The sequence below is a fragment of the Gallinula chloropus genome (assembly GCF_964237585.1).
Source record: "Gallinula chloropus genome assembly, chromosome: 5".
NCBI classification, from domain to species: Eukaryota; Metazoa; Chordata; class Aves; order Gruiformes; family Rallidae; genus Gallinula; species Gallinula chloropus.
In genome coordinates, this window is record NC_140090.1 from 46305588 (window position 1) to 46319273 (window position 13686).

Consider the following 13686-nt stretch of genomic DNA (forward strand, 5'->3'; position numbering starts at 1 on the left):
TTCACCTGGAAACTGCACCAGCCATAACAGGCAGTTTCTGAGCAAGCAAAATGCAAACCGTGCCGCTGGCTTTCCCCCTGACTCAGAGCAGAGGCTGTGTGCTGCCTTTCATACTCATCCAGCTCCGCTGTGGGAGCTGCAGGCAGCTTTGCATGACTTTGTAACCAACCTACGTGGTATCATCCACCACTGAGTGCTCTTCCTTGGCTCCCTATCACAGACAACCTTTCCTTATAAACATCTGGCATTTATTTGCTGTCCTACCAGTAGCTCCTCCTTTGCTGTTACTGCTTGGAGTGCTGTAATGCTGTGCAGTTGCATACCAAATGCTGTCGTGTTCAGCTCCAACACCAGGTACTCGCTGGAGACCTGACACAGCTCAGCCTTGAACTCGGTCCTCAGTCTCATCCTGCTTGGGCACCAGCCACAGCAGAGCCAGCAGAAACAAAATCGTCCTTTACCTCAAACCATGAGGAAGATCAGCCTGAGCTCAGCTCTGGATGAAAGCAGCATTTAGGGGACTAAAAACACAGGGGAACTCAGCAGCCACAAAGTAATCCCCAGGGCAAGAAGCTGACACTGGGAGTTTTGCTTGCTGCCAGCACACAGATATAGGCAAACATTAGTGGGACTGAGAACCCGCTTAAAACCTGAGAAGAAAGCAGTTTCACGTAGTAGGTCATCTCTAGATTTTAAAATCAAGCAGCTGTTTAGCGTTTTGTCTGTCTGCAAGGGATGCTTTTGCAGAGCATATATTGGTTTTCAATTTGTCAAAACCTGTGGTACGTGGAAAGTAATGTATGTCCCCAGTACCTCTGCAGAGGGAAGCAGCTAGGCTTCCACCAGGTAACAGTTTGGTGCCAGGCACTGATGTCAGATTCTGGGATGTGCAGCCAAAATAGCCTCTGCGGACACGTGGCAAAACAGAGAGAGTTAAGTGTGTTCCCCTTCCAGAGATTTTTGACTACGTTAACGAATGCTGGGCTTGAATGTGGGGGAAGACACACAGAGGTGGCACCAAACGGGGCTGGTGTCTCCAGCTGCAGAGGCCCGAAAACCAGGTTTGTGTTTACGCACACGGGTAGTCACTGTCAGGGACACTCTGGTTTACATATGGAAACCCCAGGCATTGCTGGATACAGAACAGAGAGATTATTATCACGTCACTTTTGCAAACTATAGAGCAGAAGCTACATGACTTCTGAAGATGTAATCATCAAGTCCTTTCAGCAGTTAGCTACTATCTTCAAAATCTGCCCAGCCTTCAGTTTTGGTGACCAGGAATGCAGTGGGAGGTGACTTTATACATATATATGTAATTTTAAAAAAAAATTGCATAGTTAAGTTTAACTATAAGAGGCAGAAAACGGCATTTTAGGTGAGTGGCTGTAGAAGATTGCAGCCAGTCTTGTCAGTCTTGTGTTTATGAGGCTCTGTTCAGTGTTGCCTGACCCAAAGTCATTCCCCAAGCTGCTGTTCGGATCGTTCACACCCTGACAATCCACTGGGAAGCATCTCAAAGGAGTAGAGGACACTGAACACAGCTGGTCATATGTCTTCCTCCAGACATGCTTTTTCCTGTGTCAGCTTGTTTTCCCACATTTTTCTCTTGCTTCTGGACAGGACCATATTTTCAAGTCAAAGAGAATCCTGTTTTAAAGTGATAACTCTATAAATAAGTAGCTAACACCCAGATGACTTTGGTAAAGAAAGAGAAAAACATGACAGTTAGCTACTGCAGGAAGCCAGTTCCCAGGACCCAGATTTTATGAAGTGTTGGAAATTGGGATTATACTTTGTTCGGTTGAAAAGCTCCTGCCCTGCCCTTCTTTTGCTGCCTAAATTGCCATGTGGCATCTCTATTGTGAGGTGTGATTTATCACATGCACAAGTGAACTGGTGTTTTTCTGCATATTCTTAAAGACAGGTTTGGGCGCACACAAGCACACTTTCCTCTCTCTGTAACTTGTTTTCTCACTCTCTCAAAATCCCTGGAGACATTTACCAGCAGCGCCAAGGCACATCTGAGGCATAGCTCATTTGTGCTGTTTTATAACCCAGCTTTATGGCCAGTTTTCAATTACCTTATTTCAATTTTGCCTTATTTGCCAGGGAGACAAAGGTGCAATGGGAATCCCTGGGAGACCGGTAAGTCAAAATCTCTTCACGTGTCTTGTCCCCATCTTCCAAACTTCAAGATTTTAGGGAGGCTTTCAGGATGATCCTTGGTGGGTGTCAGCCTGAGAAAAGCCACCCTCCCTGAGCCTCACACCTGAGAGGATCTTCTTAGCCCCAGCAGGGTGGCCAGCCTGCAAGTTGCCTATATGCTGAGGGGGTGTGTTTTCATCCCCTGGGCTGTATGATTCAGACCCTTCTCTGGTTCAGCATCACCCATCCCCCCCTTCACCCTCCTCCCCCTGCACCCGGGTTGGGTGCCTCCTGCTGCCACCTCGTGCACTGGTTGGGCTTGCTACCTGTGGGCTTGCTAACACACACCCCTGCCTGCCACTGGCAGCTGCCCTTTCCAAATAACCCTGTCCTGAACAAGGGGAGACATCCCTTGCCTGGCTGAGCGCTGTATTTTGGAGCTGCTCTTTGCTTGAGTTTCTCAGGATGAGGATGGGGAAGAGGGCTGGGACAGGAGCTGAGACCACCCTACTCATCCCAGCCCCATAGCCAGGGTTTTGGGGTGGGAGAGCGTGCCCTTGCCACTGACGCCTGTGTTTGTGTCTTTCTCTTTCTCTCTCTCCTCTGCACCCTCTTGCATGTGGCTGCGATGGGTGTCACTGACCCAGGGATTAAAAGGGCAACCTGGAGAGAAGGTGAGTTGGCTCCTTGCAGCCCAGAGCATTCCTGGCTGCCCTCTGTGAGTGCCAGCCCAAGACCTCTGGTCACAGTCATGGCTGCTGCTGCCAGCTTTGGGCTTTCACCCCCCTGGGCTGCCCCCTCTTCCCCAGCAGCACAAGTTTATCTCCCAAATTCCTTCCAGGCTACTCAGCCTCTGAACATGCAGTGTTTCTTGTTTATGACAATTTACTAACAGCACAAGAGCCAGTGGGTACATGCAGGGCTCCCCTCAAGGCTTCCTGGGTTTTAACTGTTGAGTTTCTTCCCTGCTGGCAGCCCTGCTTGCCCTAATCAACCTGCAGCTGCCCTCCACCTCCCAAATTAGCCAGATTCCTGGTCCAAGGAAGAAAATGGTAGTTCAGCCACCTATCTCTGACCCGGTGGGACCTAGTTCTCCTAGGGAAAAGCGATGGTATGATTTAAATCTGTGGGATGCTATCTTGCATCCATGCAGGGCACTGCCACACCAGGCCCACTTGCTCCTATTCATAGAAGACAGAAAATACAACAGGGCAGGGCAAGGTAGGACAGAGATTCTCCTCCCTTGCTTTCAAGCTACTGCTTGCTCATTGGAGCTGACCAAGAGCTTTCAATGTGAAGGGACAGTAGATAGATAGATACAAACAAGGGAAAAATTACTCTTAACTGCCCATGCTTCCCCAAAGCCCTTTGTGAGAGTCCTAGGTTCTTGGCAGGCTCCAGCTTTGTTTTGCAGAGCACTCTGCTTGCTCCTAGATTGTTTGGTTTATGGGATGCTCCATCTCAAGGCTCCCCAGCCCATGGCACTTCTGGAGCTGCGTCTTAGGAATAAGCCATGTTTTCCAAAGACAGGGATGTGTCTTGCCCATCGCACGTTGTGGGTGGCTGGGAGCTGGAGAGGCAACTGTTTTCTTTTCCAGCAAGGACTTTGCTGTTTTCATCCACATCCCGACTGAGTTTGAGAAGCATACAAGCATGGCATTTCTGGAGGCAGCCCGCAGCTCCCATTTCCCTTGAACCCAGCGTGTCCCCCTTTCTCTTTCTTCTGCTCCACACAGTCCTCCCAGACTTGCAGGAAGGAAGCAGTAAGGGTTCCAGGCCATCTTTTGCACTTGTAATGGAGCAGAACCTCTGTTTTGCCAGAAAGTATTTTATGTGTTTATAGTTGTTCTTGCTGTGCAGCTTCTGTTTTCTGGCACATCCAAGTATAACTCCAAATGACATCTTTTCTCCCAAAGCGTGGGACAAGAGCTGGGGGCTGCCAGAATGGCAGCTGCCCCCACAAGCCCTGAAGGTCTTACACCTCGAGCACATTGATTTAACCCCAGTCTTAGTAGGAATCTAATTCTCTTTGTATTTTCCTCTCCTCCTTCACTCACCCCTTTTTCTCTCCCTTGTCTCTCTGCAGGGCGCTCCAGGAGAAGCGGGCATCTCTGTCATTGGCCCCCGCGGTCCACCTGTAAGTGGCTTTTCTCTCTATTTTTGACTGATGCAGGATGTGGCCAAGTTATAGGGAAAGACTTGGGAGGGGTGGCAAGACGCAGCATCAGCTGGAGAGAGCAAGAACCCTGCATGATGTGGTTCCCACGCTGAGCCAGGCTTGGTTTTATACTGCTATTATATACTATATATATTGAAATTACAGCTCATACTTCAGAACAAACGAGGAAGCCTTCCCTTACAAGGAAACCATATTCCTATATTTTTAAGGAAGAGGCACATTTCCTTCTTGCAACAGGGCTGCTACCACTTTTGGAGAAAATAAGCATTCTGCCCTGGCTGATCTCAGCCTTTGGTTCCATTAGTAGAGGACCAACCCCTTGATTTTGTAGAAGAGCAGAATCTGAACTAAGCTGGTAGCAGGGGAACTCTGCTGGGTAGTTCTTCAGAGGTCAAGTACCCAGAAATCTTGGAAACTCTTCAGCAGCACAGTCACCACTATCTGGAAAGTCCCTTAACTGGCTGGGGAGCCAAGGAAAGCGTAGGTGGGATTTTGCACGCTCTTCCAGCAGAAGTGTCCCTGAAAGGTGCAAAGAGTCAGCCAAGAGAAAGCTTTCTGCAAGGACAGGGTCATTAAAAGCGGCCAGTGTGGAATGTTAGAGCATTCACATGCCCTCTGTGCTGGATGGTTTCTGCACTGTGGTTCAGCCGTCAAGCCTCTGCTTTTGTGCAGCCAGTCCTCCTCACTCCATCCCTGAACAACTTCCACTGGAGATTTCCATGAAAAAAGACCCGGGGACTCAATTCTCTCCCTCCCAGTGGGCACTTCCGATTTTGATTAACCTGTGAAGAGCACCATCCTTGACCTGCAGAGAGGATGGGCTGCCAGCAACTTTTGTTTCACAGCAGAGGTCAAGTGAGAGAGACCTAGGCAGTGTGAACACTTGGCTACATCTGGTTTTCCAATTAGCTTTCCAAAAGCCCCATGATAAGTGTTTCTAATAAGAAACAGCTTTGCCGGTTCCCGGGCCCACCTGCCCAGCACGCTGGAGTTTGAGAAGCGACAGAACCAAAGCCCAGGACACAAATGGGTCTCCTCAAGTGTTTTATACCCAGCAGATGGCCCCTGGCCGCGTGGCTGGGTGAGGAGGAAGGGCTGACAGGGCTCTCCATGCCAAACTCTGAGCAAGACCACCCTGCTTCACAAGCAGCAGATTTTGGAGGGTAAACGCTCCATTGCTTTTGCTGTTTCTCAAACACTGAAGATCTCTTGCCTCCTAGGTGGTGTGATTACAGTAACTGGAGAGAAAAGCCGTAAGTCCCTGTCACTGTAGGTCTGGCAAACAGAGATGGGGGCCACTGCTCTGCCTTACTGCGTTTGCTGCTGTTTGGGAAAGTGCAGAATGTGTTGCATCTCCAAAACAACAGAAAACTTAGATGGCAAATGATATTTAAAATGGGCTTTTGCCTACCCCCGTCAAAGCCCTGAGGTGCCAGTATTGGCACAACTCCACACTTCCACCCCCAGAGTTTACTGTGATGATGATCCAATTTCCTGGGGAGCTGGTGATAGGTCAAAAGGATGGCTGAGCACTGAAGACAAACATGGAAAGCCTGGCCAAGGGGCCACTTGGAAAGACGTGCGATGACAAATAGTTTCCAGATTTCTGTTTGGAGGTTAAACTTTTTGCTTGAGCTCAGAGCTGCTTAACTTCTGTCCAGAGAGGGACAGTGCGCCGATAGTGGCAGAAACAGACGGTCTCCATGATTTTGGCAGCTCCCGGGATTACATACTTCATGCGATCAACATTTTAAAAAGAAGACAAGGAAAAACAGCCACCCAACAAAAACAGTCTCTTGGAATCACTCGCCGTTGAACTGTTGTTTTGGCCTGATACCGTGCAAATCACTCTGCCGTACTCCAAGGAGAAAGAGGGAGCAGTCTGTAGTCTACAGAGGAAGCCAAATTGCACCATTTCCAGGTTTTTCTCCCTAATTCTTTTTTTAGCACTTGTTGTCCAGCAGGGAACCAAAATTAATGAATTGTGGCTAGGCTCTTCTTGATTCTTGCCTTTTCAGAAACCAGCAGTGGACAGATCCTTTAATTTATAGCCTATCTTTCCTCCTGGTCACTGGCCAACAGGACCAGGTGGTTTTCTACGTATCTTGCAAAGTAAAGCTGACCAAGTTCAACTTTGCAGAACTGAAAAAACAGTGCAACTGGGATCAGGCCCTGCTAGCACTGTGTGTAAAAACACAAGTGCTCAGCACAACACAAGGCGTGTTGTGGTAGGGGCGTCCCTCAGACTCTGAAAAACATTATTTGGCCCCATCCTCTGAACGGGCAAACCTTCACTGAGTCTCTCTGCAGATGGGAGAGGCTGGAGGAGATGTAACCTGAAGGTGAAGGCTTAACCTGAAGGTGAAGGCTTTCCCTGCCAGTGTGGCTCTGAGCTCTCTCCCAAGGGATCGTTGTTGCTTCGCTGTGGAAAACCTCAGCCTTGCAGCCCAGCATATCCATCCCCTTCTCCTCTTTCCCCTTCCCTTAGCACCACGAGGATCTCTCTGGTTAAGGCAGACATGCACCCACGTGCATTTCTTTTCAGAAGCAAACCCTTGTTTATACACAGCTCTTTCCTAGGAAACCCTTGTGGGATTCAAACAGTCTGGTCATGATATCTCAGATTGCTTAAGAAAGCATTTTATTCCCCAAAAACGAAGCATGAGAACACATAAGAAACCTGGGCTTTTTGGCACCGTAGCACGGCTTTTAAGGAAGGCAAGATGCCACAACGGTCACTCGATGAGTGTGGTACAGGATTTACCTCATCCTGCTGTTCCGGTCTACATGGGTGTGCTTCCAGAGCTGCTGAAGCCTGGTCCGTATTGCTTCCTGACTTGGCTCACGCTGTTCTTGGTAAATTGAGATTAAAAAAAGTCCTCAAGTAAAGAAGTGTCTTTACTGGATGCCCACAAATCTAGGGTAACTTTGACCTGGGATGCCACAGGTCCCAGAAACTGAAGAGCTACGAAAAATTAAGTCAGGACATTTTCTCTTTTTCATTGTTTTTAAGTGGGTGATGAAGAAGCTGCCAAGCATATCCCAAGCCAGTGTCTGCTGTACCTGATCCCAAACTGGTAGCCAACGCTGCCTAGCCAGAAAGAGGCGGAGGAAAGGACTTGGTGCTCATGTTCCTCTCCTCACACTACCTAACTCTACTTTTTCTCTTAGTTTTCAGAGGCGGGGGGGAAATCTCTTCTCCAGAATTATTTGTGAGGAAAATAAATGCACTGGGACACAAGATTAGGGGAGGAGGAGAAGAGGAATGGCTGTATTTAGACACCAGTGACCTGCAAGGTTTGTCTTGCACAGAGCAGCACCCTACATTAAACACCTCTGGTTTATGGCAGAAAGAATTGCCATAAAATGAGCTCAGCCTCTGGAATATATTCCAAAAGCCTAGCGTATGGGCTAGGGACACCCATTTAATTAATGTAGAAATTTCAAGGAAACTGCTTGCAGTCCAAACTGGACCTGCTCCAACATTTTCTTGGCCTTGTACAAATTGGAGTGGGGATGAGAGATTTCCCCTCCTTCCCAAGACACTTTCCCCTTGGAGGGGAATTGTGTGTTGGGTAACTCTTCAGAGAGTCGCAGGATAAATGGGCAGAGGCTGGAGGAAAAGCTCTGTAGAGAGGACTTAGGGTAAGTTAAAATCCAATTCAGTTCCTCTAAACTGCTGTCTCTGTTTCATCCTTCCTAGGGACAGCCCGGAACAAGAGGTTTTCCTGGATTCCCAGTAAGTGTCATAGCTAATTTATGAGGTACGGGTGTCCAATATTACTAATGCTCTCTGTATCTCATAATTTCTGTCTGAAACATAGGACCTGATCTGATATCACTGGAAAAAAATAACTTTTTCTTTATTTGTTTTTCTTCTTTTTTCCCCCTTTTTATATGATACTTGGGGAGAAAAACCCCAACACACCAAAGAAACCAACCCAAACCACAGTACTCCAAAAGGAAATTAATTTTAAAAAAACCCCAACCCACCAAGTGTTAAAATAACATAGCAGAAGCCAGATCTGTCCAGTAAAATAAAACCATCCTAAGAAATACCCCTAAACAAAGAAAATAAGCCCTAGGTAGGTGAGATTCCAACCTTAATTGAGTCTTCAGGTGATAGGTGTGAGCGCCTGTGATCCAAACGGCACCCTGTGTGGTACAAATCAGCTGAGGACTGTGCTAGGCTGAGCCAAAGGGCAAGGACGAAAAGCTTGAGGGGGTGGGGGGTTCTTCTCCAGTGCTGTTACAGATGGACAAGGGAACAGAAAACAAGTCCAGGAGAGGACGAAGCACATTTCATTTTGGTCCTACGGTTGCTGGCAATGCTCTCTGAAGCATTGAGGCTGCTGGAGAGCTCAAACGGTTGCTATTTATTCTATCCTGGATGACTAGGAAGCCTAAGGCAAAAACAAACACCCCCTGCATCCCGGCTCTGGCCAGGCAGCTCAGCTGCTGCTCCAGGATACACGATGTGCCAGAGCAGGTCTGTGGGGGAGACTCTCAGGCCTGGAAAACAGGAGGAATTGGCAGCCTCTGAGCTGTATGACCCGGCTCTGTGGCTCTGCCCTTTGTGAAATAAGGGAGGCTGTGAGCTGCCCCCAGGCTGAGGAGAAGCAGATCTCTCCAGGCCTTTGTGGTCTTTGGCTTTTGGAGGAGAAGAAAACAAATCAACCCAGCTCATGAGAAAGTGCCGGGTGGGACAGCGCTCTGCAGAGCCTGTTTCTCATCAACTTGTACCTTCAAAATGCTGCTGAGGTATATGTCACCTCTTCCATGGGACACTTTTATTATTTTGTCATTCGAAAAAAATTCCTCTTCCCCCAAAATGGGGGTGCCTTTTTAAATCAAAGTCTTGAGAAAACTGCTGACTTCCCACTAGTTGTCAGGATGCTGCAAAATTGGAAATGCTGCTTTTTTTTTTTTTTTTTTTTTTTGCAAGTTGCCCACAATTCCCTCCTCCCATCCTTTCTTCATTTCTTGTGTCCAGCATTGCCACTGAAATGGGCTGACAGCAAGCAGGTCCCTGCAGAAACAATTGGGAAGCTGGACTAGTACCCAGTGGGCCAGGGACCTGCTGGGATTCAGCAGGAGGGCAGAGAGTCATGCCACCTCTGTGTCCTTTCCCCGGCCCATGCAATCTCATTGACACGTAGGGGTAGAGGGACAGACACGCCAGTGAAAGCATTTCTCACCCTTTCTGTCTCTCTTTTTTTAATTTCAGGGCCCTATTGGCTTGGATGGCAAACCGGTAAGCAAACAGTTTCTCCCAAGGCTTTCTGCCCTGCCTCCTGCTAGGTCCCACTGTCTTGTTAGCCTGCGTGTTAATGGAGTGAGTTTTGAAAAGGATTATTTTGCAACATCATGCACATGCATGGATTAAATGAAAATTAGAAGGTTGGCAGGCAGAGGGATACCACAGATGCCTTGGGGGAGATGCAGGAGTCAGGACATCAGGGAAGGCAGAGCGTGGCTGCTTCCTTTCTAGGCAAATCTATAAAATAGCACGTTGCACGTGCAGCAGCCCAGTTGTTGCAGGGAAAGCCTTAGCAGGCACTCCCACCCTGAGCCAGGCAGGCAGAGCAGGCTCCAAGGTACCAGACCTCTGCCTGAGAGAGCCAACAGCCGCATTTGAGGTTGACTCTACAACTTCATTCTCTCTGCTGCTGTGCTGCAAAGAGATGTAGCAGAAGAGGAAAGGACCCCAAAGACCTCCATCCTGTCCTTAGAGTCATCCTTATAATCAGCTTTTAGTAGAGAGACCTAAGTTCTTCCCATCCTCCAGACCTAGGCACCAATACAGCTACTTCCCTATGAACCCAGCTGACGTGAAACTCATAGCTCCAGGCAGTCCCTTAGCAAAATTCTCTACCATGCTTCCTCTAGCTGTGCTGTGATGGAGAAGGAGCTGGTAGTACATACATCTTGCACCTAATTTCCTACAGCAGGATGCTGTTTTTCCCATGAGGAACATCATCCTCAAGAGATACCCAGCAGTGTCTCTCTTCTGCTGCTCTGAGGATGCATGTGTGAGCCCCAGCGCAATGCACTCAGCCGAAGCTGCTCTGACAGCCCCAGGGGGATTAACCACATCCCAGCTGCACCCCGCAGAGCCTTTGCACACTGTATTCATCCTCCAGAGCTCAATGGTTTGTGTATCGGGGAGCGGTACCCTGCTAGGTGTGTGAGCAAAGCTCCACATGCACACTGTTGTACCTCCCTTGACGAGGTACAGTGTGAGCACCTCCCCAAGCAAGGGGTAAATTGGTTAAGCCAACATCTTCTGGACATTGTAGTGGCCGAAACTGATGTGTCTTTTCTCTCTTTTGCAGGGTCATCCTGGACAGAAGGGGGAGATGGTAAAAAAATATAGTAATAAATACAATGTTTATTTGTGCGTGATCTGCTGGTTTGAAATGACGTTTCCTCTCAGCTGTAAACGAGCTCATAGGCAGGGTAGGGATCGTAGTTCATCTAGCTGCTTCCCTAATTCTGTAACTTTGTAATAGCAGTGCTGGGATGCACATCTGTAATTTTTACATTATGGTTATCGGATTCACATGTCACAACAGCAACTCTCTAGTTTAGTTATGCATGGGATATGTTTTCCTTACAGTTAGCAATTATGTTCTTTAAATATACATTGGGAGCTGACGTTTTTCGTGGTTGGCCTCATAGCAGAAATAAAAGTTGATGGAAAGATTTCTGAAAACCCATCTGGCAGCTCTCAACTTATCTAACAACAACGAAAACGGCATATTTTTTGTATTAAATATCTGTCTTTCCCCCTCTTAAAGCTCCATTTCATATGTGCTTCGTACTAAAATGCTTTTGGTTCACAATTATAAACTTAGGCCACATTTGATGGAAACCCAAATGTGGTCTTGTTCCTCTTGATATCTCTGATGATGAAATCCCCAAACGCGAGTATGCCAAGCTGGCAGCTCTGTAGTCACCTTCGCTCACTGAAACGCTGAATGTTTTCTTCTGCTAATTCTGGGGTTTGAGCCTGAGTGTCAGTGTAGCCCTCTGGCAAGCACATGTTGAAGATTCGCCCCCCCCTCGTTCCCCATTCCGTGATGGAGGGGTGAGCTGACATCACCCCCTTGTTGCGCAACCCCAGCTCAAGCAGTTGCAGCTCAAGCTTCAGACCTGGGTGCTTCTGGTTCCATCCCAGTGCTGTCAGCTGAGGTCCTGGGAACAATAAGGGTGTGTTTTCCTGATGGATTTTCTCCTCTCCTTTTAATAATTCGCCCCCCCATGGTGCAGCCAGAACATGCATGCGTTTTCACTCCTCCAGAGTAACAAAGGGAACCCAGATCTCTCTTTGGAAACTTTTCTCCACAAATTGTTTTAAAAACTGAGTTTCCACCTACCCTGTATGCAGAGTTTTTCTTGCCTTGTTGCTGTAAACGGGGAATCCGTCTTGCATTTACAACAATGTGTTTCTTTAAAGGGTGCTGCAGGCCCCAGGGGACAACCTGTAAGTATCCCATCTCTTGCAATCACACCTTCTCCTAATTAATCCCTCTCCTCTTGCCTGCACTGAGCTCCTTCATTTTTTATTTTTTTTTACCACTTTTCTTTTATAGGGACCCCCAGGACAAAAAGGAGAAAAGGTAATTTGTGTTGTGTTGTGTTGACAATTAAAAACGTGAGGGGCGAGCGGGGAAGGGACTTGATGGCTCAGTGCTGCTCAGTCTGACTTTGGGTGGCTGAGAAATACAGCAAGAACAGAGGGCTCTGGGGCTAGGGGACAGGAGGCAGGGTGCTTGTCGGGTGCAAGTTGGCATAGCTGCATTGAATTAAATAGGGTCACAGTGATTTACACCTTCTGGATCTGACCCAGCATTTGTCTATTTTGGTCCTCTCTGTTTGTAGTTTAAACTCTTTCCTTTTAATCCCCTCCTTCCACAGGGTCAGTGTGCTGAGTACCCACACAGGGTAAGTTATTAGCATTATTATCATCTGTTCCGTGCCTTCCTGCATGTTAATCCTCCTTTGTTTTGAATGGCTTCTTGGTGGAAATACAGATCGTTTCATTAATGAGATGCATCAGCGGGACCCCAAGGGCAGCGCTCAGCTGATTGATGTGTTTCACAGAAGTGGGACAGATAAGGTTTTCCAGGAGGGATGTTGGCTCTCCGCTCTGTTCCTGCCCACCGGGGCTGACCCCCCAGCTAAATGCTGTCGTTGGTGCTTCCTGGAGTCCCTCCCATGCTCTGTGCTCCAGCAGGGAACGTTTGTGTCCTCATCCCAAAACCTGTAGTTTCTGGAGGAGAAGAGATCACCCGCTCACACCTCAGCTCTGTCCTGCTTCCACAGCCTCTGCTGTGGTTGCGTGGCCAGTAGCAGCATGGGGTTTGCAGACCTCAAGGATACTCTTTTGTCATTCTCCCCCTTTTTCTTCTCCCTCATGCTGGCTTCAACCCTGCATAGAGACAAGGGGAAGGCTTGTGCTCCCTGCCCAAAAGCCACCCTGACCACCCTTGGCAACAGTACTCTGGATGGTTCCTGGTCAGCTGGTCCCTATGGTGGTCCCCCAGCCTGGTGGGCTTTCTGCCTGTAAGGAAGAGGCGCGAGGCGGTGGGTCAATACCAGCATCTGTTTAATGAAAGCCAGGATGTTGCCCCCCTTGTGTCTGGCCTGGCCTGGCTGGTGTGTACCACAGCCAAGAGAGGAGAGAGTACATTGTGGGGTTTGAGGGGATTACGGGAAAAATTTAACCAGCTCTAAAAACAACTGAAGTGCTGAAAATCCACTGGAAATGCATTGGAACGACATCATATGAAGTGGCTGGAATTTGTAATCTCTGTGTACAGGGAGACAGGCTTAAGGGCTTTCTGTTTATTTTTGACGGGGCTCTGGTCCCTGGCCCTGAGGGAACAGGGCCCTGGATGCTCTGTGCCGCAGAGACAGGGGTGAGAGCTGGGCTGGCAGTGAGGGAGAAGGGGGCCGTGGGTATGTGCCCTCCAGTACAATAATAGCCAGTCAGCTGTGTTTATTTAGGCAAGTGGCTCACTAGATTGTTATGTCAAAAAGAAGTTAACAGTGTTCAACCCAGAGGTGTCCTGGGTTCCTGTTACAGGCTCTGACTGTTCTGGGTGCTCAAGGTGAAAAGCAGCAGCAGGACCTGAAGCGACACTGGAAAAGAGAGATGCAGATTGTGCATCGCTGGGAGTAGCCTGGGCTCTGTTCTGGGGGCAAAGGCTTGCTGGTTTGGTGGGTTGGGGTTGCAGGCACTCTGGGGTGTCACGTTTTCGAGGTATTTCTGGAACCTCAATATTGTAAAAAGTCCACGAGGTGTTCCAAAGCAAAAACATGCTGATGGGAAGGGTGTCTGTCCTCAGATCAGC

The 13686-nt window shown here is 48.4% G+C and overlaps 1 protein-coding gene across 1 annotated transcript in view; it reads left to right on the forward strand.

The window, feature by feature from the left end:
• COL13A1 (collagen type XIII alpha 1 chain) overlaps positions 1-13686 on the forward strand; it is a gene marked incomplete at its 5' end in the record, with an annotated part of 89423 nt that overhangs the window by 30385 nt on the left and 45352 nt on the right. The window contains 9 exons of the mRNA XM_084264842.1: positions 2113-2148; positions 2796-2822; positions 4235-4285; positions 8031-8066; positions 9555-9581; positions 10663-10689; positions 11787-11813; positions 11923-11949; positions 12248-12274. Of these exons, the coding sequence (XP_084120968.1) occupies positions 2113-2148; positions 2796-2822; positions 4235-4285; positions 8031-8066; positions 9555-9581; positions 10663-10689; positions 11787-11813; positions 11923-11949; positions 12248-12274 (285 nt within the window). The remainder of the gene's footprint in view (positions 1-2112; positions 2149-2795; positions 2823-4234; positions 4286-8030; positions 8067-9554; positions 9582-10662; positions 10690-11786; positions 11814-11922; positions 11950-12247; positions 12275-13686) is intronic.